The 27,788-nt window shown below is 39.9% G+C and overlaps 2 protein-coding genes across 13 annotated transcripts in view; one reads left to right on the top strand and one right to left on the bottom strand.

Moving 5' to 3' along the window:
* The window catches only part of MMS22L (MMS22 like, DNA repair protein), a 126,151-nt gene that overhangs the window by 97,178 nt on the left and 1,185 nt on the right, over positions 1–27,788 (top strand). For 3 of the 4 annotated variants that reach the window (XM_084827149.1, XM_084827151.1, XM_084827150.1), the window contains 6 exons: positions 359–528; positions 5,555–5,766; positions 6,683–6,849; positions 9,299–9,395; positions 11,499–11,666; positions 15,741–16,210. In XM_084827149.1, coding sequence (XP_084683275.1) covers positions 359–528; positions 5,555–5,766; positions 6,683–6,849; positions 9,299–9,395; positions 11,499–11,666; positions 15,741–15,822 — 896 coding nt within the window. In that variant the 3' untranslated portion in view covers positions 15,823–16,210. Of the gene's footprint in view, positions 1–358; positions 529–5,554; positions 5,767–6,682; positions 6,850–9,298; positions 9,396–11,498; positions 11,667–15,740; positions 16,211–27,788 lie in introns of those variants that run through there. The other variant, XR_014786631.1, reaches the window with a different exon arrangement.
* KLHL32 (kelch like family member 32) overlaps positions 21,820–27,788 on the bottom strand; it is a 98,712-nt gene continuing 92,743 nt past the window's right edge. For 4 of the 9 annotated variants that reach the window (XM_084827157.1, XM_084827156.1, XM_084827159.1 and 1 more), the window contains exons 9-10: positions 27,641–27,735; positions 21,821–24,841 (exon numbers count right to left, since the gene is read on the bottom strand). In XM_084827157.1, coding sequence (XP_084683283.1) covers positions 24,680–24,841; positions 27,641–27,735 — 257 coding nt within the window. In that variant the 3' untranslated portion in view covers positions 21,821–24,679. Of the gene's footprint in view, positions 24,842–27,640; positions 27,736–27,788 lie in introns of all 9 variants that reach the window. The other 5 variants (XM_084827155.1, XM_084827152.1, XM_084827161.1 and 2 more) reach the window with 4 other exon arrangements.

Raw genomic sequence — 27,788 nt, 5'->3', positions numbered from 1 at the left:
AGTTAAGTAGTTGTATTACAGTACCAGAACCTCCCCCAGCACTGTTGCTTTGGTCCAAATCAGAATTTCTTACAGCTGCTTTGAAGGTCTTCTGTCGTCATTGTTTTTAAGTTTGAGATCTGATCAGTTTCCCCACATCTTGTCGGGGTTTAGTCCAGAGTTCGCAACTCTCATTTTACTGACTGTGACTGGGCCTTCACTGTTCCCATGTTGGCTAAGTGGGCTATATGAAAATATGACAGCTTGGTTGCTATAGTTACCAGTAGAAAATGCAACCCAGCAGAATGCCTGTTTATGCCCTCCCTCCTCCCTCTTTTTGCAATGTTGTCCTTTGGGTTTCTTGGTTTTTATTCTACAGGATGCCTTGTGAAGTCCTGGGCGCCCATTCTGGCTACTTCCAAAGCACAGTCACTCTTGTTCCGCATAATAGATTGCTTGCTTTTGCCACATGCTGTGTTCCAGCAAGACAAAAGGCTGCCTGCAGCGATGCTATCTGCCATTCGGGATAATCTTCCTCTTTTTCTTCAGGTGTGTGTCTGTGTCTCTATATTGTATGTGTGTGCTGACAGAGAGAGCCATATAGATAGATAGATAGATAGATAGATAGTGATAAGGTTAGTTACTAATGAACAAAGTGTACTTTTATGAAACTAATGACTGTCAGTGGAGGGTTTTTTTAACATATTTTCCAGTAGTTAATCTTAATTCTCCCATTAATGGACCACAGCTTCGTGGATGTTGATGGTTGTTCAAGGACCTGGCATAGATACATGTCCTTCCCTAAAGCATTTTACAAGCTAAGACGGCATTCTTGAAGCAAGTTACTGGCTGGTCATCATTCACTGGTATAAAAGGGTTGACACCTAATTAAATTGTTTTGGAACTTCGCTTAAGGGAATCATGAGATCAAACAAAAGTATTTTTTTTCACTTGTGAAGAATGAGATTACAGTATTAGTAATATAGTTTATTGCACATCTATGCATTGTACAGCATAAAATTACTTTTAAAATTGCACAAAATAGGGATTGACAAGGAAAAAGAAACCATTATCAAATTTGTAGTTAAAAATTAAAAGTAATTATGATTAATATATTTTCATCACCTTAGCCATCTATAGTACAATCCTTTAAAAGTTTTGCTTACGGACAAAAGGTGTGTGTATGTGTATGCTTCTACCTTGTAAACAGGTACTTATAAGAATTCAATTTTAAAAAAAGTTTGAAAGAAACTGACCAGTGGAGTTTTCCTTTCAAAGAAGAATCAAGCATCTATATGAATTTCATTTTGTGATAAAACAATAAAATAAGGAGTGCCTCAAATGATCAACAGTCCCTATTTCCTCAAATATACTTAGGGTTAGTATAAGGGATTTTCTCTCACCCACTCTCTAAAATGGCAGTAAGCAACTCCTAAAGCCTGGCTAGTGTATACATTCATGGGTGTTTATCTAACAAAGTTAAGTTCATTTGCAGCCATATGAATATTTATTTTATTTATTGTTGCTTACCTACATTTATATACTGCCTTAGTTGCTAAAAAGCCACCAAGATGGTGAAGAACAATAAAACCTTGAAACTGTAAAAACCAAGAACATTTAAACAAATAGAAAACATTACAACTACATTTATCAAAAGGCTAAATTGAAAATATATGTCCTCACTCCCTTTCCAAAGGCCAAGAGACTGCATTATGGATATGTCTTGGATACGTCTGGATTATGTCTATAATAATGTCTGGATTATGGATATGACTTCATGCCCTTTCTAAAGGCCAAGAGACTGGTGGGCAATTGTAGGGCTTGAGGGAGTGCATTTCACAATTTGGAAACAATACAGGAGAAAACCCTTTCATACGTGACCAACAAATGGGCCTCTGTGAGTAATGGTGTCCTCAAGAGGGCCTCTCTTGCAGATCTTAATAACTGGGCAGATTCATAATGAGACAGGGACTTCCTTAGATAGGCAGGTCCTAAGCCTTTTAGGGCTTTAAAGGTTCAAATCAACACCTTGAATTGAGCCCGGGAAGCAACTAGCAACTGAGGCAGGTCTTTCAAGACAGGTTTAATATGGTTCTGATATCATGTTTCAGTTAACAGCCTTGTTGCCTAGTTTGACCAAACTGAAGCTTCCAAACAGTCATCATGGGTAGCCCTGCACACAGTCTATTGCAGTATTCTAAACATGATATAACCAATGCATGGAGAACTGTATACCTGAATATCTAAATTTAGCATACCAAGAAATACTGAATATACAATTACCAGTTCAAATTCTCTCTTTCTAAATATATCTTCAACCCTTGATTTAAATTCAGCTCCTGTGGCCTCTATAGGGTGATTCTGAGGAAAACCAAACTGATAAATTAACCATTCCAAGGTGGTGTATCGGGAGAGCCCCGGGCTATTCTTTTGTTCCATCATACACATTTTTGGAAATCTATCCTCTGTCATTTGCAATAATTAAATATTCTAAACACTGTCCTGGACTATATTGGGAGCAGACCTACCTCCACTCTCAACCCCAAAATGGCCGTACCGCTGGGTATGCCTAATATCATCCCTAAACTTTATTTACTATACATTTTGGTCTCCAAGAGTTTCAGTACAGTGGAAATCTGGCAGGTTTCATGAACTTCCCAGTACATCAATATCTTCTGAGATGCCCTGGCTAGTTTCAGTTTTACTGAAGAGATGTGATATTTCTACACTCCAGAAGTAGAGCAAACAAGGCCCATATATGTACATAGCTTAACTTGCTCAATCATTTGCCCATCAATATACAAGTATTGACCTAAGTTCATTGTCTTTGCTTTAGAATTATCAGTTTCCTATTATTCTGTTTACAATAAATATTTAATGCCATACAATCCTCCTGAGAGTTAATTATTACTCTTTAAGACATTAAAACCATGTCATCCATGTATAATAGTATAGAGGTTTGCCCTGTCCAGCCACTGTACTAAGAATATCATTTATAAAGAAACAATAAATGTGGCACCAAAATGCATCCCTGTTTAGCTCCTTGTGTTGCAAGTACACTTTTGGCAAGAAGTCCATCAAGAGAAATACAGATCCTAAACTGGGGTCTGTATATAAAAATTTCCTTAGGAAAAAAACAGCTGGGCATCTGTGTCACTATGGGCCAACTTACCCCAAGCACTTCCCCATCAAAAGCAACCATATGCAAGTGCCGCAACAAAATAGTATTATGAAGCCAGAAATATGTTGAATAATGCAGGAAATAAGTTCTGTTCTGTGATAAGCCACGCCCATTGCGCTTTCATATAAATCCTGGGTTCCTTTCAAGCAGCTTTCCCCAACCGGAGTCCACCCAGGACTACAACTGCCATAATCCCCGACCATTTGCCCTCAATTGGAGACACTTTTTCTTTTTTTTAACCCCCCCCCCCCCCGGAGGGATGGAATTTCAGGATGAAATGGGGAGGGGCTTAAAAACCCCTTCCCAGAGTGCAGTGGTCCCGATCCAAATCAGGGCTGCATGTGTATTCACTGAAGTAAGTAAGCCGATTTGAAGAACGTTCAGTTTGGCTCTGAGATTCCCAAATGGTGGGTCATAGAATTATTTTTGATGGGCTGTAGAGAGAGGTATTAGAGGGATTTTTTTCCACATCAAACCAGATCTCTTGGGTCAGTAACTGGACTGTACCATAAGAGGAATGGGGAGTACTCATGATTGGGTTACAATCTTCTGAAGAAATATAGTTTTGTAAAGAAGTTCACAAAGGTTATTAGCCTGCCTTGCCCACATTCATCAGTGTTAGTCATTTGTAGTGGTATATCAATGTCATGATTACCTGGAGACAATTGTTACCCACTGGAGGCTGACTGCAAGTAGCTGTTTACAAGCCTATACTATGATACGTTGTAGCTAACATACACTGGCTAATTAATCTTTATTTCAAATTATAATTTCTGAGCAGAGTTACATTAAACACACACATGTCTGGCAAATTGTTAGCTCATCAAACAAGTGGCCTGCACAAAAATCTATCTTCTAATCTGAAGATTTTCAAAACTATTACTGGCAGGGTTGCCATTCCAAGTACAATGGACAATGGCTGCTAATTGTGATGGCAAGTTTAGGGTGTTCATGATGATATCTGCATTCTTAAAACTAATTTTTCCATTTCTATATATGATGGATCATTGCAAATATATAAATAATTTTAGTATTACCGGATTACTGAAGCTATACTGAATTAAAGAGAACATTTCATCCATTTGTAAGAGCTTTCCTCTGCTAATCCATGTTCCTGCCAAGATATTTTTCATTTGTTACTGATGCTTGACCATTTTGCTAGTGTGAATTCCAAGTAAGAGTCTTCAGAATTCTCCAGTAATGACCCCTTATGACAGGAGACTCACGATTTACCTCCGTTCCTGTCAGTCTCAGGAAGCGCTCTCAACAAAATCTGTTTATACAGATAGAGGAAAAAGATGCATAGAACAAACAAAAAGTCACGAACAGAAAACTGTCTTAACTCTAGCAAAAAAACACAAAAAAATACCACCAGAGTTTCATGTAAAATGAGATTTTACTTTGACATAGCTAGTCAAACGGTGCCTTTTCATGTGTGTTGCAATTTTACAATGAAGGATTCTTGAATGCGGTTTTAAACATTATGGGCTGTATTGACAGATCCATGATGCCCCTTCCATCTGCAGACTCCTTCAGCCTATTCCACACTATTTGCAAGATCTCCGCCCCCCCCCAGATTCAGCTTTTTGGTGATGCTGGTGACAGCAGTGAGGGGAAGAGGAGGGGACAGCCCCATTTCATGAGCAAAACAACGCCCATGATTCTTAAGATCCAAACTACAGAATATTGCAGTGCCTTTGATTTGAGGATTTAAAGAATAATATTAAAAGCTAGAAACTAAATATTAGAAAAATAATTTGTCTAATGTCAGCAATAGGTTACTATCAGCAAGGAATGGGACAGGAGGGTACTATTTTTTTTTTTACCGGGTTCATAGTGTATTTGCAGAATTGAATGTTTTATTTCTCGCTAACAGTATCCTTTTCAACTCAATGAGGATTTGATTTCTTTTTGTTTTAGGTTTTGTTTGTTCTTTGTTGATTCCAGGAATTACTTATACCTTGCTGTAGTTACATAAGTACTTTACTTCGTTAAGCGTGCAGAACATGCAAATCCCACAGATTCATTCAAAGCAGATACTTTACGTTTTGAACAAACATGCTGTTCTACATTTGTTGATCACGTGTCTATGGTCACTTAAAAGGAAACTGTCTTGTGTGTACCTTTACCTTTACAAAGTTTTTAAAAAATACCCTGTGCCTCTTGAGCTATGTTTTTTAAAAATACAAAAACCGCTTAATGTGTTTTGGAAATTAATAACACTTTCAGTAGTGTGGTGATGCTGAAAGCCGTGCTTGTCATGATGCAGCCATAACAGTCACAGTTTTACAAGGCAGTCAAAAAATGTTGGCATTAAGAATTATTTTAGTTTCAAGATTGATAATGGTAAATTCCTCATTTTGTTAATTTTTCTTTGTGATTTTTCTTTTTTAGGGCTTGTCCTTCATATGTCACCAGGCTCAGACTCAGGGTGCATATTTGAACCAGTTGCTAGGGAATGTTATTCAGCAGTATTTTGGACGCTTTCTTCCTTCATCCTCTTTGACTTCTCGAACTGGACAGCATCCCATTTTGCTGGCAATATGCAGTTCCACCACCAGTCCAGGAGCCTTACATCTTCGTAAGACTACTATGCAAGTCATCCGGTAATGTCCCAAAAAGAAGGAAATAAATGTTTTGACATTTCAGTTCTCTACAGGTGAAAGGTTGAAGAGAGATCTTGTGTTACTTGTACAGTAGAGAGATGTACAGAGCTTCACGCAGGGGCACACCCCTTCTGTTACTAGTTTTCCATAACTGGTAAAATAGTTATGACAAAAACAATTGCATAGCTATGATCCCATTAAAATACAGCATGTGAGTTTTAAAATGTTTGGGTGGAAGCTAAAATAGAGGCATTACATCTATCTAATCTATCTAAAATTATTTCTAGTCTGCCTTTAAGGGTGGAACTTTCTCAAAGTGGCGTACAAGATAAACACCAGACAAGGCGTACAGTAGAGTTGTTGTTGTTGTTGAACAGTAGAAGTACATGTCCGTAAAACATGTTCCAATAAAATCTATTAAAATAGAGATTGTCAATTAAAGTCATTAAAAACTAAACTTACCAAGAAAAACCAATGGTCCTAACTTAAGGAAAGGCCAGCGAAAACAGGTGGGTTTTCAGAGCTGGCAACATTATTTTATTTGTTTGTTTTATTATTTGTTATTGTTACATTTCTATCTCGCCTTTTTTCTTCTTGCAAGGAACCCAAGGCTGCTCTCCATTTTATCCTCACTACAACCCTGTGCAGTAGGTTAGGCTGAGAGTCAGTGACTGGTTCAAAGTCAGCCTGTGAGCTTGATGGCTGAGTGGGGACTAGAACCTGGATCTCCTGGCTCCCAGTCCCAACTCTAGTCATTACATCACACTGGCTGTCATTATAGATGTATTGTGTTTGAAGAGGAAGCAAATTAGAATAACTTTTCATACATCAATATATGTAGTGTTACTATTTGTCCTAAGCAATATGAGAGAGACACTACTAACTTACTGTTGGACTCTTTCTGATTTTTTTCCAGTGAGGATTACCTACAGTTCAAAAGTCATGCCCCTCCTCCTCACCTGGCATCAGTTCTAGCTTTCATTTCTGAAGCATTTCAGAGAACCAAGTCCACTGAAATATGTGATGTTGAGGTGCTTCTCCCTTCTGTGTTGAAATGCCTTTTGTTGGTTAATGAACTACAAGGTGAGCTTCTGAACTTTTTTTTTTTTTTTAATACATACTTATTTAGCGTAAACTCTGGGTTGTTCACCCCTCAACAACCCAGAGTTCCAGGTTTGCATGTCACACTCATTCCTGCTGCATTTCCAACAACTCACTGTTTGTTAACCATGGATTGTTGGTGACGTGTGAACCAAGTCAGTAGCTTGCCTACAAGCTAACAAAAGCTGGGCTTTCTTTGACTAGAAAATAGTGCTTTGAAATTGGCCAGTGATATCATTTGACCATCTCAAGTCTCATCAGACCTAACTTGCCAAAGAAGCTGGTGAAGCTGCAGGATTTAGAAGATATTAGGTAGGGTTAACCTAAAGAAAAGAAAGAAAGGGTGGTATGTTGTCAGTTTTCAGAAAGGCAGAATAATTCCACAATTATATTTCTGCGTAGGAGAGAATAAAAAGACGTTTCTGTGAGAGGAATATTTGCCTAGGGAAGTTAGTGAAATACTTTTGTCCCTGGAGGCGTTCAAGGAAACATAAGACAAGCATCTGTCAGGTTGTAGCTTAGGTAAGTGGTCGGATGGCCCACTGGTAGCCCAAGTGGAGTAGCAGCTTGGCCAAAGAGGATCTGCTCCCCTGCCCCGCCGCTGCCCACAATACCTAAGGAGTGTCATGTGAATGGAATAGGTTATCCTGAGCTAGGGTTATGAAATTGAACTAGGTGACATACTAAGGAACATCTCAACATAGGCCTCAAACCGGCTGTAAGACTTCAGTTGGCCTAATTGTCACTCAGAAAGCAAAAGGCCCTTGTGAATGACAAAGTCTTGCAGCAGTCTCTGGGCAAGAAGCCAGAAGTTGGAGGAGAGATAGTAGTAGCAGCACACTGGCCTCTGTTGTCAGGCCTGGGCTAGCCCACAGATTAGTCTGGTCCCTGTCTGGCGAGAACTATTCAGCCTTTCTGCTAGGTTGCAATGATTTGATCATTTTATTTCTACATCATCAATAATATTAATACTTAACATTTATATAGTGCTCCAGAATGTTCAAGCCATTTCACATAATGATTTTAACACTTGACATTATTGGGTGGTGTGAGGCTTAAAGAGAGTGGCTTGACTAAGGTTAATGTGAGTGCATGGCCGAGGCGAGATTTGAACTCGAAACTTGTAATCATAGAATCATAGAATAGTAGGGTTGGAAGGGGCCTACAAGGCCATCGAGTCCAACCCCCTGCTCAGTGCAGGAATCCAAGTCAGAGCATCCCTGACAGATGGCTGTCCAGCCTTGTCTTGAACGCCTCCTGTGTGGGAGAGCCCACCACCTCCCTAGGTAATTGGTTCCATTGTCGTATTGCTCTAACAGTCAGGAAGTTTTTCCTGATGTTCAGCCGGGATCTGGCTTCCTGTAACTTGAGTCCATTATTCCGTGTCCTGCACTCTGGGATGATCAAGAAGAGATCCTGGCCTTCCTCTCTGTGACAGCCTTTCAAGTACTTGAAGAGCGCTATCATATCTCCCCTCAGTCTTCTCTTCTCATGGCTAAACATGCCCAGTTCTTTCAGTCTCTCTTCATAGGGCTTTGTTTCCATTCCCCTGATCATCTTTGTTGCCCTCCTCTAAACCCTCTCCAGTTTGTCTGCATCCTTCTTAAAATGTGGTGCCCAGAACTGGACACAGTACTCCAGATGAGGCCTAACCGGTGCTGAGTAGAGGGGAACTAGTACTTCCTGGGATTTGGAAGCTATGCTTCTATTAATGCAGCCCAAAAGAGCATTTGCCTTTTTTGCAGCCACATCCCATTGTTGGCTCATATTCAGCTTGTGATGGACAACAATTCCAAGATCCTTCTCGCTTGTAGTGTTGTTGAGCCACGCGTCCCCCATCTTGTAACTGTGCATTTGGTTTCTTTTTCCTTGGTGCAGAAATTGGCATTTATCCCTATTAAATGTCATTCTGTTGTTTTCTGCCCAGTGCTCTAGTTTATCCAGATCACTTTGAATTTTGTTTCTATCTTCCAGGGTATTAGCTATCCCGCCCAATTTTGTGTCATCTGCAAATTTGATCAGCATTCCCTGCACCTCCTCCTCCAAGTCATTAATAAAAATGTTGAACGTCAACACTTACACTTTTAGCCACTGTACCTACCAACTCACATCAGTTATTCTATAGTCTGGGGTCCCATAGAGCAAAGAACATAACACAATGTGTTTAACGGTCAGTCTTACACCTACAAGGTCAGAATTAAGGGTCACCGAGTTCAACAGGGCTTATTCCCAAGTAAGATATGCAGGCTAAATCTACTATTACTAGTTGCCATTTATTATGTTGCTTTATAAGGCGCTTCCCCTGTAAGCCTTTTGCATCAGGTTAAGCTTATGCCATTCAACACCTTCCCACCCCCAAACATATACAGAATTCCTAGAGCCAGTTTCCACATGGTCTGTTCAGAGTCCCCATATGCTTTATTTTTTACAGTTAAAAAACTGTCCACAGAGATTCTCCAGTGCATGGTAGTAGGCTGCCAAGTGGGGTCAGGAGGAAAGCTTCTCACCCAGCTGACTTCTGTGTTTAGGTAAGTAGAAAACTGGCCAGTTGGCACTGGAACAACTGCAAGGCATTTGACAGAAAGCATGTTCTTTTAAGCAACTAATTATCCCGAACATAATTTGATGTTGATTGTTTATAGTATTTACATTCTTGGCAACATGGCTTATCATGTGGATTGGCTAACAAGAAAGAAAACTAGCAGAAAGCACGTACCTGTTTCCCCGTGTGGATTTTTAAATATTTTACAGAGAACACATTGCAGCAATAAAAACAGAATCACATGTGAACTGTTAGGCTGAATTGCATACTGCATTGAGAAATCATTATGCTGCGTGTTTCTCCATCCATGCTCTATCATTGATATTATTTGGTCATCTCCACTGTTATTACAATTAATATTTAAGACTGACGGGGAGCGGGAGGGATCTTAAGAGTTTGAGGGTTTGTGATCTTAAGAGCTAGATAGATTTCCTAAGAGCCAAGGTTTAGAGCTACTTGCTTTCACAGGTAATAACACATGGTCACCTCTGGGACCAGTCTACTGGAATGTTGCACCTTTAAGACATTTGCAGAACTAGATTGCCCCTATATACTTTTCCTACTGCTACTTTTCAGCGTCAAATACTTTTTTTTTTTCTTTCTTCTGGGCATTTTAGAGATCTAGTTCTAGATTTTTATGGCTGTTTTATCAATTCTTGTGCTGTTCGTTGTTTTGCATTGTATTGTATTGTATTCTTTTAAATATTAGGATGGGATTTTAGTCTTAACTGTTTGTAATCCACCCAGAGAACATTGGTTATTGGGCAGCTTAAAAATATAAAATAAATAAATACATATATTCAGTGAAACTGATTACTGAATTACAGAAGAAATTAATATCGAATGCAAAATGACTGCATCAGCTAACTTCCATTCTGAGTATAATTAAACCTTTAATTACTGATCTTATAGCACATAGCAGTAGATGTGTTTCTTTCCTCTTAGTCAGAGTATATCCATTCTCTGCTTCAAACATACGGGGATACATCCAACACCACACAAATAGACTTCCACTTGTACAGTGGGTCTCCATTGTACAAGCCCATCTATTCTGGAGGGTCCCCCAGCACTCCAGAGAGGATTGGCAGGGAGGCTCGGGGGATTCATAGAGGGAGTACCTGTTACACCAGCCATGACCTTTCCACTGGTGAACACACATAATTGGATAAAACCCATCATGCTTCAGTCTCATGTATGGTACCATTGAAATGATAGGCACATACACACACGCATATACACAGTTACTTGTATGAGTACTCCAGCAGAGTCACACAGGGACAATGGAAGGGACTCAGTGAAAGGGAATGCTAGGGATGGCGTGAGTTTAGCTTTTGGGGCTCTGGTCCAGTGTTTAATCTGCTTTCCAAAAGAGCTGTAACTACTTTAACATGTGAACTCATAATTACCCAATGCTAGAAAAATTCACAGTCAAGTGCACAGTTACAGTAGTTCTTTTGAAGCTAGAATTAATGAGTCTCCAACTTCTTAGATGATTAAAGATCAGCCAACATGACGGCTATTAAAATGAAGAAAGGGTTAATGCTTTGGCAAGATAATTTCATTTACAACGTGCACACACCTTCAATGAGTGGCTTCCGGACTGAAAGATTTGGTTTTGCTTTGAAATCCACATTCTCTAGGATTAGCATTGAGTAGGGCATGTTTACAGGACTCTGTACATGATTTAGTCAGCTTGCCGTAATGGCACTGAGGGATGCTAGTTGGATTTTTAGTGGACTTACAGTATCAACAATAGAGCAAGAAAGGGCTTTCCCATCCCAGTTGTAAACTGTGACTAGTGCAAACTCTAGTTGGCATCATGTCTGAGCTGAGTCACTTCCTTCAGTGCACACTGTATTGAAGAAATCAGTATGTATACTAGCTGAATTTGTGGCTAGGCTTTATATTTTTAAAAATTGCCTCTATATATTCCTTTCTTTCTGTCTCCAGATCTGATCCTACGATACTAGCATTTGTGTACTCCCCTGGACTCTTTCTCAAATAAAAGCACACATGCGTTTGGTAGAGCTTGTTTTTCTGAGAATCAGTTTTTGTACCTTGTACTAAATGCCCTGGTCTCTTCCTTCAGGCAGTTTATCCAAGATTACACTACTGTATATGATAATCAAGTTTACAGCATCTTGGAAGCAGTGGCCACCTTGGACCAGCCTCTAGTTATCAGCCTGATTCCTGCTATGACAGAGGCCCTGAGGAATTCAGAGTACAAACAAGGTGTTGGCAGAAATGCTGTGCAAAGGTATGTTTGGAGATTGCTGTTGCTTTTGGGTGATGAACACAAGTTCACTGTCTTTTCACAAAATGCATATTTAAACTACAGCATAGGTTTCTTTCAGGAAGGGTTTATCCAGAGTTAATTCTGCTTAGAGCTTTATTGATTAGTTTTATGGTTTCCTCCCCATATTTTGTTAGTTGCTTTGCACATCCATATGTGTGCCCTAATAAGCTGCTATCAGAACATGATTGTTCCGTATAGGATGTGGCTTCTTTGGCTGTGTGAATTCCACAATACAAGTTCTACAACAAACATGTACCATAGGTTTTATGGCATAAAAATGCCATAGGTTTAGCATTTTAGCTTTCTAAATTTTTATCTTTGCTGTTTTAAATCTGTATTTTAAACTCCTGCACTGCTGCTAGGTTTTATTGTGGTTGTATTGTTATGTTCTGTATATTTTAAATTGTTTTATTGTGTGTTGCTTGGATTTAATTTTTGTGAACCGCCCAGAGAGCTTCGGCTATTGGGCGGTATAGAAATTAAATAAATAAATAAATAAATAAATAAAATACATAGATACCTGTGCTATAAGAAGTATCGTAGCCATAAACTAAGGATTCTCAGAACACATTTGAAAAAAAAAAGGTGCTCAGAATTAAAAGAAAATGAAATTGTATAATTTCTGCTCACAAATACTTCCTATGAGAAGGAGATTTATATAAAACTCTCAGGCCCCTTCCTCTCAGATCCCACAGTTCCACCATTTTAGAGGTTTCAGAGCCAACATTTTCTTTAGGCTACGGAAGTACAAACAGAAGGCAGTTAGTGTAACAATTAAGGACTTCCCTTCATTATCTTTTGTCAGAGTCCAGTGCTTAAGGTCAAAGACATTGATATGGACACAAGATAGATACACAATTCATAACTGCTAGATAAAGACTATCCCACCTGTATATTTCTCTCTTCAATTGTAAATTTGCATACAAGGCTTGATTTAGTCATGGAGATCAGTTCATACCATGGATCCTCATCTGTACAGTAATATTCATTTGGGCCCCATTGATCAATTCATTTATTTTATTACTTTAAATAAAGTGTTTTTATCTTGCTCCTCAGCAAAAATGCTCCTGGAGTGGCTTACATATAGAATCATAGAATAGTAGGGTTGGAAGGGGCGTACAAGGCCATCGAGTCCAACCCCCTGCTCAGTGCAGGAATCCAAGTCAGAGCATCCCTGACAGATGGCTGCCCAGCCTCGTCTTGAACGCCTCCAGTGTGGGAGAGCCCACCACCTCCCTAGGTAATTGGTTCCATTGTCGTATTGCTCTAACAGTCAGGAAACTTTTCCTGATGTTCAGCCGGAATCTGGCTTCCTGTAACCTGAGCCCATTATTCTGTGTCCTGCACTCTGGGATGATTGAGAAGAGATCCTGGCCTTCCTCTCTGTGACAGCCTTTCAAGTACTTGAAGAGTGCTATCATATCTCCCCTCAGTCTTCTCTTCTCATGGCTAAACATGCCCAGTTCTTTCAGTCTCTCTTCATAGGGCTTTGTTTCCAGTCCCCGATCATCTTTGTTGCCCTCCTCTGAACCCTCTCCAGTTTGTCTGCATCCTTCTTAAAGTGTGGTGCCCAGAACTGGACACAGTTCTCCAGATGAGGCCTAACTAGTGCTGAGTAGAGGGGAACTAGTACTTCCTGGGTTTTGGAAGCTACGCTTCTAATGCAGCCCAAAAGAGCATTTGCCTTTTTTGCAGCCACATCCCATTGTTGGCTCATATTCAGCTTGTGATGGACAACAATTCCAAGATCCTTCTCGATTGTAGTGTTGTTGCGCCACGTATCCCCCATCTTGTAACTGTGCATTTGGTTTCTTTTTCCTCGGTGCAGAAATTGGCATTTATCCCCTATTAAATGTCATTCTGTTGTTTTCTGCCCAGTGCGCCAGTCTATCAAGATCACTTTGAATTTTGTTTCTGTCTTCCAAAGTATTAGCTATCCTGCCCAATTTTGTGTCATCTGCAAATTTGATCAGCATTCCCTGCACCTCCTCCTCCAAGTCATTATTAAAAATGTTGAAGAGCACTGGGCCCAGGACTGAGCCCTGCGGTACCCCACTCGTTACCTCTCCCCAGCTTGAGAAGGTCCCATTGATAAGCACTCTTTGAGTCCGATTCTGTAGCCAACTGTGGATCCACTGGATCGTTGTTTCACCTAGCCCACTGTGAGCGAGTTTGCTTATCAGGATATCATGGGGCACTTTGTCGAAAGCTTTGCTGAAGTCGAGGTATATGATGTCTACAGCATTCCCACAGTCCACAAGGGAGGTTACTTGATCAAAAAATGAGATCAGATTCGTCTGGCAGGATTTGTTTTTGACAAATCCATGTTGGCTTCAAGTAATCACTGCATTGTTTTCAAGGTGCTTATAGATGGATTGCTTTGTCATCTGCTCCAGAATTTTCCCAGGGATTGATGTCAGACTGACTGGTCTGTAGTTCCCAGGTTCCTCCTTTTTACTCTTTTTGAAGATGAGGACAACATTAACCCTCCTCCAGTCATCTGGCACTTCCCCCGTCCTCCATGATTTCTCAAAGAGAATAGACAGTGGCTCTGAGAGTTCTTCTGCCAGTTCCTTTATTACTCTAGGATGCAGTTCATCTGGCCCTGAAGATTTGAACTCATTCAAAGTAATCAGGTGTTCCTTGACCATATGCCTATCGATCTCAAGCTGTAATCTTGCCCCTTCAGCCTGTACTTCGCCTTTGCCAGGGGGGTCATAGACCCTCTATTGGGAGAAGACTGAGCCAAAGTAGGAATTGAGCACTTCTGTCTTTTCTTTGTCATCTGTTATCATTTTGCCATCCTTATTTATAGAAGTAAATATAATCAGTAAAACTAGACAGTCCCTGCCCACAGGCTTAAAATCTTAAAGGACATGACATACAAGGAAAAAGGCACAGGGGGGCAGGGGGGATGACTTTTAGCAGGGCTGATAGAATAGCCCTGCTTCCCCTTCTCATCTCCCTCGTTACAGTGTGCTGGAATGGCTGATAGATACATTTGATGCAGATGCAAATACACATTTCCATCCAAGATGCAGTAGTAAGGTGCAGCATGCGTGACTATGGTTAAATTGCAGCAGTGGTTTATAATTTTTCAAACAAGTGGTGCTCTCTCTCAAGCATGCCCTGAAATGCTGGGAGGCATTTGGTTGTGGTCAGACTTTCTGTTTACCATTTTGGGACAGTGTGTTCCAAGGCTTTAGGAACATAGGAAGCTGCCTTAGACTGAGAAGACCATGGATCCATCTACCCTGGTACTGTCAAGCTGAGAGGCCGCAACTCTCTAGGGTTTCAGGTGGGAGATCTTCCAGGCCTACCTGGAGATGCTGGGGATTGAATTTAGGACCTTCTCCATGCAAAGCCTGGGCTTTACCACAGAGCTATGGGCTCTCAAGCTTCCAGAATGGTTCTAGGGCTGGACCTGGTTGAGTCTAGGTCAGTTTAAACCTTATTCCTATATCCTTCAAGCTTGTGAATACTTCATTTTAGTTAGTTAGTTAGTTAGTTAGTTAGTTAGTTAGTTAGATTTGTATACCGCCCAACTGGCAAATTCCCTCTAGAATCATAATGTTACTTCACTGCTTCTTTATGGTCAAAAGATTTATTCTGTGCTTTAAGGTACCTTCAACACAAAACATGGATATCTGTATTGCAGAATTTAAAATGGGGGATGAGAGAGACACTTGCAACAAAATAGTATTGTGAAGTGCTTTAGATAGAAATACTGCAATGGATGACCAAGTAATAACGATAGTGCATTTGAATTCCACACGGGCATTTTTAAAAGTGCCTGATTTGAAGCAATCCTCTATTTCAGCCACTGCTTTATAAAGTAAATAGTACCAAATAAGTTATTTTCCTGATGCATTTCCTAGCAAACAGAGCAAAGTGGGAGATGAAATAAAATTATGTTCTGGTTCTTTATCAATTTACCTTGAATAGCCTAAGAATGACATGACTGATTCTTAAGCTCCATGACACTGGTTTTAATTAAAGTATTACATACTTTTGTTTTTCCCCACTTCTTAACAGAGAAGCCTATAAAAGACTCTTATCTCAGCTTGCAGAGGCTGGACAAATGGAGATACGGAAACTGGAAAATGAGACCCATTAGCAGCATTTTGATTGGTATTTTCTACACAGTCATTTCATGGAATGCCAGTCCTTCATGCAGAGTGCAAATTCCTGGCCTACAGGTGCATAGTTTTTCTGCTTAGCTTTAAAGCGTATAAGCTGCCCTTCAACAGCTTTAGATTTAACGTTTCAGTACTGCAAGCAACATGGAAAAAGTAGCGCGGATTTTCCTCTTTCAAATGACAACTGTGAGCCATTCAATCCTGTTAGAGACTATGAGAAGAAAATGCCAAGAATAGGAAAGTTGGTGACTTTTACTGTATTGTTGATGTTTTTTATTATTATTATTTAAAAAAAAGACAAAGGGAAGTAGGAAAGGTAATCTCTAACAATAAAGGCTTTTTTTCCTGCTCTGATGAATCAATACACTTTGGCTGTCAGGTTCTTTATTCTGACACCTTGACTGATGTTTTTGCACACAAACACTTCATATGAGCTTGGTGACTGCAAGGGGTTCAATCTAAGCAAGGCCAGGGTTAGGTCAGGATGCTTGAGCCACCTTATGTTAACAGAAGAGTTTGTGTACGCATTGCGTGGAATGGTGACAGCCGTCCTAGCATTGTCCCTGTATTAAAAATGTTTAGATGTGTACTGCAGAATTCAACCTCTAACCCCCCTCTCTGTTGTCCTTGTACGATTTTGCTGCTGGAGCTAACAATGCTCCTATCCTTGAATAACAAGAACTGATTCAGTTCAGTTATAAGAACTGCAACCTAGGTCACTGTACTCATCTCATCTATTCCTTTTTAAGTTCCCCACTCCAACCCCATACATCTTCTCCTATCAAGGTAAAGATCTCTGGAAAGTTTAACCAAATTCTGAGACGGAACAAAAATGCAGGTGCAAACATCATAATTCAAATCTCTGCTTAATTTATTTTTTTACATCACATATCATTAAATTTTGTCTTTAGTAAATTGGATTTGTTAGATATTTCAGCATGTTTATGACACTTCATTCCTCCAGTTCTGAGCCCTATCATAATTCTCCCTGTAATTTTCAAATTTATTTGATGTATGGAATTCACACTTCCATTAAATTACACAATTTTAGCAACATGCGAGTAATCATTTGAATTGCAGTAGTGAGTTGTATGGACTTTGTGGCAAAACCAGTGAAACAAACTGTAACTTTTCAGAGTTAATGATGAGAGACTGTTTTTTGTGTCTATCAATTACTGCCATGGAAACTTCCCTATAATCTTGTTCAGAGCCTTTCTGCATTGTTATAGTATTCTTATGTAAAGGTAGCAGATTATCTCTTCCCTAAATCAACTATCATTACTTCAGATAATACAGTAACTAAAAGCCTCTTTTAGGCTACTTAATAGTGCAGAGCTTGGATGTTCTTTTCATTATGAAAGTGACTTATTGAACTTGCATTGTAGCTTCTTGGAATCTCCTACACCTGGGAGGAGTTTTATTCATCTCAAAAGGCCTCCATTTCTAAAAGGTTTTCTTAAAAAGCCTCTTCAAGTGAGATGCTTTCGAAATCTGAGTCTTTACCATTCAGAGAAACAGAAGTCTGACTTTAGCATTAACTTCTTGAAAGTGAAGCCTTTGACTTTTAAGAGAATAGAAGCATATCTTCTAGCAAATTATTGAACTGAACTGAGTATTATCAAGCATAATTAATACTGAACTGGGATTTTTAAAATAAAAAACCAAAGCTTTCTACAAAAGTACTGTGCTCTCAGTTCATGAAAAATGACTTAACGTTTGCAGTTAAAGTAGTCAGTTCAAAGGTGTATTAGAGCCTTTTCACATTATATCAGATGACCACTTGCAAATTATTTTTTTGTGGATATAGGCAACAGATATGACTAACAATATTGCAAAGGAGGTTTATAAAGTCTTGCATTGGCTGATTATCTAGACAACCTCCAGAAAGAACATAGAAAATTTTAATTATTATACAGCCTGCCCAAAATGGTGGAAAATGTACCGTATTGATCTATGTGTATATATAAAACACTAAGGGTTTGGTCTGGACAGATAGGAACCTAAAGTTCCTATGGAGGATAAGGGTATCCATGGCTACTAATCAAGATGGCTGTATATTATCTCCATTATTATCTCCTCTGTATCCCAGTTCCTGGGGTACATGAGTGGGAGGATGTTGTTGCACTCGTGTCCTACTTACAGGCTTCACACAGGCAGCTGGTTGGCTGTGTGAACAGAAGTTGGACGAGATAGCCTGTTGGCCTGATCCAGCATGGCTGCTCGTAGGTTGTTAATGCTCATTTTAACATTGTTTTGCTTTTGAATTGTTTTTATAAATACCTTTATACAATTTAGGGAACTTACTTGCAAGCAAATGTGTTTAATATTAGGCAGAAGCGTGTAATTCTGATGCATAACTGCAAGTCAGAATTATTGTACAAAGATCATAAGGTTTGATGACTGACTTCAGTGTGACCATTCCACAGTGACTGGTTTGATTATAAACTAAATCCTTTTATTGTGACTTGCTTCTTACCCTTTATTCTTAATACATTTGGCTTCAAAAGATGCAACAGCTGGTGCTATAATCACATCAAACTAAGTAAAGGAACACAGCTGTAGGCTGTGGCCAAGAAGGTCCAGTGTGAATATATTACTGCCTTGTCCTTTCCCGTGAAAAGGGGGATGTTCCACATTGCAGTGGTGAATTGGTACTTGGAGCAATTCTCTTCGTAGAAGAGAATGGGCAGTGCCTGCATGTGTGCCTAGATATGCTGTGGGAGGGGATCCTTTGGATCACTAGCACATCCTTTTCTGTGTATCTGTAGAAGATGAATTGCTATTTAAGTTGTGAATCAAGTCTGTGTTACCTTAGCAAGTGTCTTAATGTAACATATGCACTCAACTTGGCAATTTATAATTAGTAGATAAGTCGCTACCCACAAAACATCGTAGTGGTTGGAGATGGAGGCCCTCTGCTTCATTTCCTCCTCACCATGATGTCTTCTCCCAAGTAGTAGGTTACTCAGAAGGCATGATCTTGCTCCCTTGTATGGTTTGTGTGGAAGCCTGGACCTCTGAAGCAATTGCAGGAGCATTGGGTTCAGAGGCAGAGCGTAAGCCCAACACAAGTACACGCTCCCAACGTGGAGGGCTTATGTTGGGCTCAGGCAAACTATGCTTTCCCTTAGCTCATTCTAATCCATCCATAGATCAGCCCTTTGGAATGTGGAGAATCAAATCCTCCACAGTACACAAGTGCTTCCTAAAAGCTGCAGAACTTTGGGGGTGAGGTGGGTCTGTCTGACTTCGCCCCATTTTTCTGCAAGGGTCTCTTACACTTGGTAGATGATGGACTGACCATCCAATTTCCATCTTCAATAGTTGACATGTAAAGAAACAGGATCTTATAGACTACATTTCTGCTCAAGAGATTTTTGGGACCATTTCTGCAATTCGTTAAGTTTTTCATTTAGTTTTCCTCTAAAGTAAAATGGAATGTCACCCTTTAAGGATGGACGAAAGTCCCTTACCTGGTCCCCGAAATTCAGGCCGGGGGGGAGGAGCCCCATCCCTCCCTGCCGAAATTCTGGCCGGGGGGGGAGCGCCCCGTCTCCCCGGCCACGAAATAAAAAAGTTACGGGGAAAAAAAACACGTGATAGGCTACGTAACGATTTACCTAGCCTATCACGGCTAGATTTTCAAAGTCAGCAGTGATAGGCTACGTAAATCTTTACGTAGCCTATCACGGCTGACTTTGAAAAAAGAAAAAAAAAAGCGCGTACGCAAACGGCGTTGCCCTTATTTTCGCCATAGTCTGCGTAAATCTTTACGTAGACTACCCGTGCCCAAATAAGGAACGCAAATGGCGGCGCCCATGGGCGCCGCTATTTGCATACACATTTTTTTTCCCAAAGTCAGCCGTGATAGGCTATGTAAAGATTTACGTAGCCTATCACGGCTGACTTTGAAAATCTAGCCGTGATAGGCTACATAACGATTTACGTAGCCTATCACGTTTGTTTGGGTTTTTTAACTTTACTGGGAAATGGCGGCCAACGCATTCGGCCTCCCCGAGATTCGTGTGGAAATTCTCTGACATCCCTACCCTTCTTTGTATTTTCTGTACCATTATTACAATATATATATGCATGGTAGGTCTGTCTTTTTCTGTCTCTAGATTTTGTATGGTTTTCTTCAATGCAATATGTTTCAGTGTGTTTCTGATCCAGGGTCCCCTTGCAGCCTGAAAGAATCTGGTCACCTCTGAAACACTTTCACTTCAGCATACGGAAAGAAATGTTCAGGGCACATACAAATTGCTGACAATTTCTTAAGAACCATCAAATGAGAAAAGAGGGGGGTGGGGGATGTTGAAAATTCATACTAGTTGCCATCATTCACAATTATATGCAAGTCCATTATGTGAAATTTCAGGAGTGGGGGGGGGGTTGTTGTTGGAAAGATGAAGATTTTAAATTACCTGAGATTTTCATTTCAGATTAAGTCATGACACATTTTCCTTATTACAAAAGCTGCCAAGACCCAGTGGGTGGGAAATGTACCTTTACAATAGAATAACGCCATGTATTTTTTAAAAAATTATCTAAATGGTATTTGCCCTTTTTTCTTCCTGGCAAGTTATCATAGATACAATATACCCATCTAAATGCAACAGTTCATTGTGAAAACAGATCATGCATGTTGTACTCAGATACTTCATTTTGTGTAGAGTTCAACTGGATATATTTGGGTGTCTTAAGAGACATAGGTATTCGAAATATTGACTATGACAGGCATTAAAATAGGAAGCAAATTCACTCTTTTAAACAGCTTCAGGAGCTCAATCAGATCTATGTACCAAAGGTATTTACAACATTTGAGTGACTTTGATAATGGAGTCTCATTCCTCTCATGCTGTGTATGGTATCCTAGGCAGCAGTGGATAGACTGTGAAATTGCAAATTTCAGTAGAAGTTTATTGCAGCATTTACTCCTTTGGCTTTTTATGATGCTGTTTTGCTGTTGCCTTCCTTTATTTTGGTAGAAAAATAGGTCTATGTTTGGCCAAAAAGGCAGATTTGAATTTCAATTGGTTAGGAAGATATACTGCAATTCCAGGAAATCAAACTGGAAAACCAAACATTGCAAAACATACTCCCACAATAAGTTAGTATATCTCTAAATATGTGAAGCTCAACACCCTATGTCCAAGACTGCAATGCTGGAAGTGGTTCTTGCAAACCAGTTTTAAGTAAGCCTATGATGTATCATGAAAATGGTGTGCAGTTGCTTTAATCTCTCAAAGTTGGACAAAACATATGAGCAGTTATGTTGAGAATCCTAAGATTCCTTTGACTGGGCCTTGCAGGTCTCCCCAGAGGACAGGTACTTCGGTGAACCAGAAAGGATGCAGAAACTCTTTCTCAAGTATCATTCAAAACATACTTTAGGAGAAAGGAACTGTGCAGTGCGTAGGCTTGCTAAAGCTGAATTATTATTATTTTTGTCTCAGGGTTCCAAATGTGCCAATTCATGCCTCCCATTGTCACTCTGTTCTGACCAGATTTTTATGCTTTTTAGGTTTTAGCCTTCAGGGCTGGTTCCAGCAGTCACAGTATTTCTGACCTGGTGTTTAGACCATTATCAGTTTTAACTGGTATTAGGAAGTGTTATCTCAGAAATGGATCACTGTTTTCTTATGCAAAGAAATGGAACATGTCCATATTGAACTCCATATTTGGGAGGCTATTGGATTCTAATGCCTATGAAAAATCTAAGTAAATCACACTTCATACCAACAAGTGATGTGGAGGAGATGTGAAATTGTATCTGTCCAAAGGTTACTTCACATGGTGAGCTGTTTGGTTTGCCACTAAAAATTGGCAGTGTCGGTAAGGATATTTTTGCACAAGTATGGAGGCAACTGCATTATACGTGCAGATCAACATGCCATAACTCATATGAATGTTCACTGTGAAGAAAAGCAGATAATGTCCATGTGCCCTGTTTGTGTGATATAGGGGCCTGGAGTAGTTAACATATAGAGATTTATTTTTGTAAAAACATACTATAAATACAAAAAAAAAAAGATACAATAGTCAAAGAATCTTGTACATTTTTCTTGTAAATTGTACATAGGTGTGTTTGTATGTATATGCGTGTATATTCTCTCACTCACACATATATGCCTGTAATATAGAATGGAGGCATTCTTTTTGTGAGAAATTCTGCTTATCTTAGCTTCTGTTATATGCTGCCAGTGTCTTGAGGGTTATAGTTTCATGTTGGACAAAACAAAACTGTTCCCTGGTAATTGTAAATGAGCTGACCAGCTTCAATTTTTATTTTTGAAACATTAAGGAAATTTCACATTTTAATAAAATAAAACAACTTGGAGTTGGTTTTAAGGATGGCCTGCATAGTGAAAACTAATTTATTAAATGATAGACAATGATAAGAGGTGGGAATTGGGAATTTCCTAATTTATACTCTCTCATACACACTCATCCTCCCGCTAAGCTTGTGAGAAGGGGTTGCCTATTTATTTTTTAAAGAAGTGGAGGATAAGGCCATCAATGGCTACTAGTCCTGATGGCTATATGCTACCTCCACTATGAGAGGCAGTATGCCTGTGTACACCAGTTGCTGGGAACACGAACAGGAAGGTGCTGTTGCACTCATGCCCTACTTCCCGTGGGCAGCTGGTTGGTCACCATGTGAACAGAATGCTGGAATAGATGGACCCTTGGTCTGATCCAACATGGCTCTTCTTACATTAGTTTACATGACATCTCAAGACATCTTTTACCTTGCAGTCATGATTGTTCCTTGAAGTGTGGTGAGCAAAGTGTTTCATGTGAGTGGGGAGTGCCTTTAGGGACAGAGCACATTGTTTCCATGTAGAAGGTAATAAGTTCGTTCCTTAGATCAGGTAGCAAAAGACTGCTCTGCCTGAGACCCTTAAGAGTGCTAATATTGCTTGCTGCCAGCAGTGCAGACAATTGTGAGCAATAGTCTTACCTGGTGAAAACCAGCTTCATATCTAAAATGGAGATGGAAGAGGTATCCTGCTTCTGATCGAATTTCTGTATAAAGGCTTTGGGAGGAGGGGCAGGGAGGTCTTTCATTTATCACATCACACAACATTCACTTTCCTGACCTGGTAACCTGTCTGTTAGAGAAATGTGAGAAACTAATACAGACTGCAGTGTTTTAGGTTATATTTCTTGGCACTCGTTTTATGTGCTTTCAATGTACACAAAATACATGAATATTTTATTAGCTTGGTCACGGAGCACAAACCCTTGCCACGGTTGGATTCCTCTTCTGCTCTTCTAAGCAGAGAACACTGGGGATTCCATAGCTTCACCGTCAACATGGCCAATGTCCAGCCACTCCTACATTTACGAGCGTTTCTTGGTGCATCTGCTTTGCTGTAGCTTGAATTGTTTGCTTTTGGTTTCAGTAGCTCTGCTTGACTAGTCCACTGCAATAAGCAGTACTGAGACTCTGAGCAATAGGAACCGAAAACCAATGTACATGATGGATGAAAACATTGTCTTCAGTGTTTTCTCCGCTGAAGAGAAATCAAAGAGTGCTTCGTGAACTTCTAGTTGTAAGTGCTCAATATAGTAGCAAAGGCTGGCAAAAATCTATTCAAAGTTGTCTAAAGCCAGATGCTCAACATACTATTTTAAATTACTCTTCAGGGAAAACTTGGAATAGACAACAGTCAGATTTACTACTTCAAAGCAACAGTCTTCCCCTGAATAAGCTTGCCAGTCATGTTTTTAAAAATAATGTTTTAATCTTTAAATTTCAGGGTGGTGTTTAGACATGCATTTATTTTCTCTTTACAGCTTTTGCCAAATGAAGATATTGGCAGTAAGCAGTCCACTTACCCCAAAGTGTGTGCTAAATACCATAGTTTGAAAAAGCCACTTTTGATCAGTATAAAGACATAAGAACTCAAGATAATTAACAGGCTTCACTATGTCTAAGCAGCAACTCCTGTTCTAAATCCGTAGGGAACAGTCTTGAACACTACAGCGAGGCTTTACAATGACCTCTAACTTGCCTGTCTTGCTCCTCCCTGCTGTGTGACACTTTCCTTCTGAGGACTATGCCACCTCTCTGCCTTTTCTGCAGCAGGAAGTATTACAGCTACATGACTTTTTGTCCAGCCTTTAGCCCCCTCCTGTCCACCAGGCAAAGATGAGAAACAGCCAATAGTTCAGAGGTTAAGAGCACCTTTGCAGATGAGAAATGCTGAAAATACGCAGCAGTTATATTTTCAAGGTTTCCCTAATACCAAGGACAAGCACCTAAAATAAGCCCTTTTCAAGGCTTAAGCAGTGCAGGCTCGCTGCATTTGTAGCCCACATTTAGAGAACTTCAGTTTTAGATCAAAGGTAGAATCCTTTTATTTTCTTTGCATGTGTCTAACTTTTTTTTGTTCTTTGTTCCCTTGACTGTATCTAATGCTAGAAGCAACAACGTGTGGAAGTGAAACTAAGTTTAGGATACTTTCAACAAAGATTTTAAATTGCATATGTAGTGTTATATTGTCCTTATTAACGTATCACTTTCTTTTTTGCAATGCACTTCTGGAAATTGATAGATAGCAGATCCTTATGAGCAAGAGGCCATATAAACTGCATAAAATGTTCCTAGAATACTTATATGGAAAAACAGGCAAGGATGCCAAGTTCTGCTTGAAATTAGGAAATGGGTTTGTGTAATTCTGGCCCCTTTTGTTTGTGCTTTCCCCCTTTTTGGCTTCTACTGCACAACACAAGGAAGAATTTCAGTGACTATTCATTTTGGTTGATTCAAAGATGAAGTCCGGATGAATGAGGAAACTTGTTCTCTTGTCAGTCCTGCTCCTTTTCTCATATAGTGCCTATCTTGTGATGAGGCACTTGCAAAGGCTGCAAGTTTGGGCATGTGGAGTAAGGAGCAGGAAGAAAGCAGGCCGCTATTCCATTGGAGGCAAAAGGCAAGGTGGGCCCATAGAAAACTTCTTCTTTTCCTTCCCTACTAGCATCCAGCACCTATAAGAGTCAAAAAAGAGGTGGGTACAACCATGGCGTTTTATCAGGAACAAACTTGAGCAGCACTTGTGGGTAATACCAATTGGGGGGCAGTTTTCAATTTTGTGGATCAACTGATTTACCTATTCTGTGCAATCAAAGTTACATGCTAGCCCCATGTCTTTAAATTAGCAGTGAAAAGGTGAAAGCCATCGGTGTCTGTCCACCAGCAGAATGGACACTGTTGACAGAACGGATACTCCTGCTCCTTGTGCGCCCCCAAAATCTGCTCTGGAGGGTTGGGGGATCCTCTGGAGCAAATTTTGGAGGAACATGGCAGGGGGGGAAGGTTGGTGGTATTTCAGAACTGTACATAGATTGGCCCGTCATATGCAATATGCACCTACAGGTAGATTGGCCCAACATGACTGCACTATGCCATGTTTTTTGAATTAGGCCTGGTCTACACATGCAGCAGAGTACAGTGGCAGAATGGACTGGACCACTTCAGACTACAAGAGTGTGTGTGTGGATCACATTTTTAATACTGCCTTAAAAACACCTTGCCAAAAAACATACAGTGGGAAACAAGCTAGGCTAGAATCTCTGTCCCTAGTATGCTTTTCTAGAACTACAGAGAAGTAATTTGTGGTTAGTGAAAAATATAGAGCATATCTCCCTACTTGTATAATACAGTCCATTGTGCCAGCTATTCTGCTATAAACCTCATTTGAGGCTTCTGTACAATACCCTTAAATGTCAGATATAGTCTGCTAAATGATTCACAGTAAATAGTTGCTTAATAGTCTTCCCTGAAAGGGAAGCAATATTAAAAACAAGCAAGCCTAAGAATGAAGAGGTTAGTGATACTGCTAACTTAGTGATCCTTCCAGGGCAACTAGAAATGCTCATTTCTGGAATGCTCCTCCAACCTGTCCCAACTGAGAAATTAGCATTTCCGCTCATTTCAGGGCTTCCTCTGGGAAGCGCTAAATCTCTATTGCACAAGCAGTGGGTCCTGCTTGTTCAATGGAATCGGTGTGACCCACCAGTTGCGCAACAGAATCAGCGGATGCAAGAGAATGGCAGAGACTTGGGCACTCTGCTTTTTTTCTTTTCTTTTTTTAGCGGCAATCAACACAGCCTTGCACTGATCAGATTAGTTCAATAATTGTTTCATGTTGTGGGGAAATGCCCATGTAAAAACAGGCACCAAACTTAGTTTAACTAACTGCAAATAATATTTTTGTTCAAAAGAAATAGCTCCCTTGTATACTTAATACACTGGTTTGGGCTCTGTGGCAGGCAAGGAGTGGACAGTAGGCTTAGGTGTTTGCTATCTAGAAATAATTACAACATGGTTTAAGAGAACTAAAACTCAGTGCAAATCATCACTCAGAGAACTGGTTTATCCAAAGTGGAGGGTAATGTATGTGGTGTGATCACTGAAAAAACCAAGACACCCAAAGCTTAGTAGTAGTGATGGTGGTGGTGGTAGTAGTAGAAGAGGAGGAGGAAGAAATTGGGGTTCAAAAACTGGAAAGATGCTGCTAAAGATGGCTGGGCTATTGAAAAGCTTCTGGAGACAGCGCAAAAAGTCATCTTGAAGTCAGAGATTAAGGCAAGCTACAGTATATATTTAAATACCAAAGTGGATCCTAAGATTCTTTGAGCAGATCCTGGGACCCACTGATGAAAAAGGGGAAGCAAATTTTGCCTATTCCCCCTCCCTACTTCAGCCCACTATGGCCCCTGAAAATCTGCATTGGCGGAACCTCTGGAAGAATGTGGAAGGCAGTGCAGGGGAGAAGGAGAATCGGCAGAAATCTTTCTCTTCCCCCTACTTGCATGAATCAAAGGCGCTTCCAACCCCATGCATGGAGGGGAGTGGACATAAAGTGCATAAGCAGTAAAATATCTAAAGGCGACAGCTGTGATCCAATTGTGCAAGTGTCAGGGACAGCAACAACATTTTGCACATGCTGCTGAATACAAAATCATAGTAAATACCTTTGGAGAAGCCACCACCTGGATCTTACATTAAATACTGATCTTTTTGGTCTTTTCTAACTTGCCTGATCCAATACATATGGAAAAAGAATTATTTAAATATTTGCTCCCTTTTTTCTTATTTCCGTGTATTTTTGTTACCTGTTACTAAAGGTGTCCTATTTATTCTATTTTGCATCTGTAGCAAACAAGAACCAGTCCAAGTACCTCCTCTCAAAATCACAGCGATCTTTTTTTTTTTAAATAAGAAAACAGTGTAAAGCAAATTTCCAATTACAGGCACAGTTTAAGGATTCTGTTTAAGGCAAGATGAATACTGGACACATATCTAAAGACATATGCTGAACAATGTGGCACTTATAGCAAAGTAATACTGTAGAAATCTAAACATGCATTGAAGCAATGTGAATGGATGCTAAAAAGCAAATTGCAATATTCCCACCAAAGTTTTCATCAGGAATCATCACTGAGGCAGAGCATATCTCCTTGTTGGTCTCCTATGGTTTCAGCTTAAGCATACTTATTAACATTAAATAACTGTTCAGCAGTGTCAATAAAAAAAAACCCTATACACAGCTGCACCATTGGGCAGCCTGCAGAATATGCAAACATTTAATATTTACCTAGAACAACTTCTACAAAAACCTTGTGTGGTGGCTAACTGAGGAATCTAACAGTGTTCTGTTTTGTGTGTACATTTTCTTCAAATGTTCTTTCCCATCCAAAAGATGTCTAGTTTGAATAGTTCTGTAAAAGGTAACCTTGCAAAAGTATTTGGACAGACTTCAGAAAGGAACCTAAATCACTCACCTGGATACATGCCGAGGGTTCATTTGTCCAAATTGAATAGCCACCAACTAAATATATTCTGCCATTGTGGACAGCAACTCCAGATTCATTTTGGCCTAAAGTGGAAAAACAAAACCAACAAAGTATGGTGTGTGTTAACCTTTCTTTC

Source organism: Heloderma suspectum, chromosome 1 (assembly GCF_057233095.1).
Source record: "Heloderma suspectum isolate Gila_16-S chromosome 1, 16-S_ref, whole genome shotgun sequence".
Taxonomy (NCBI): domain Eukaryota; kingdom Metazoa; phylum Chordata; class Lepidosauria; order Squamata; family Helodermatidae; genus Heloderma; species Heloderma suspectum.
The sequence above is the reverse complement of the archived record's forward strand: the minus strand, read 5'-3'. Positions and strand labels throughout refer to the sequence as shown.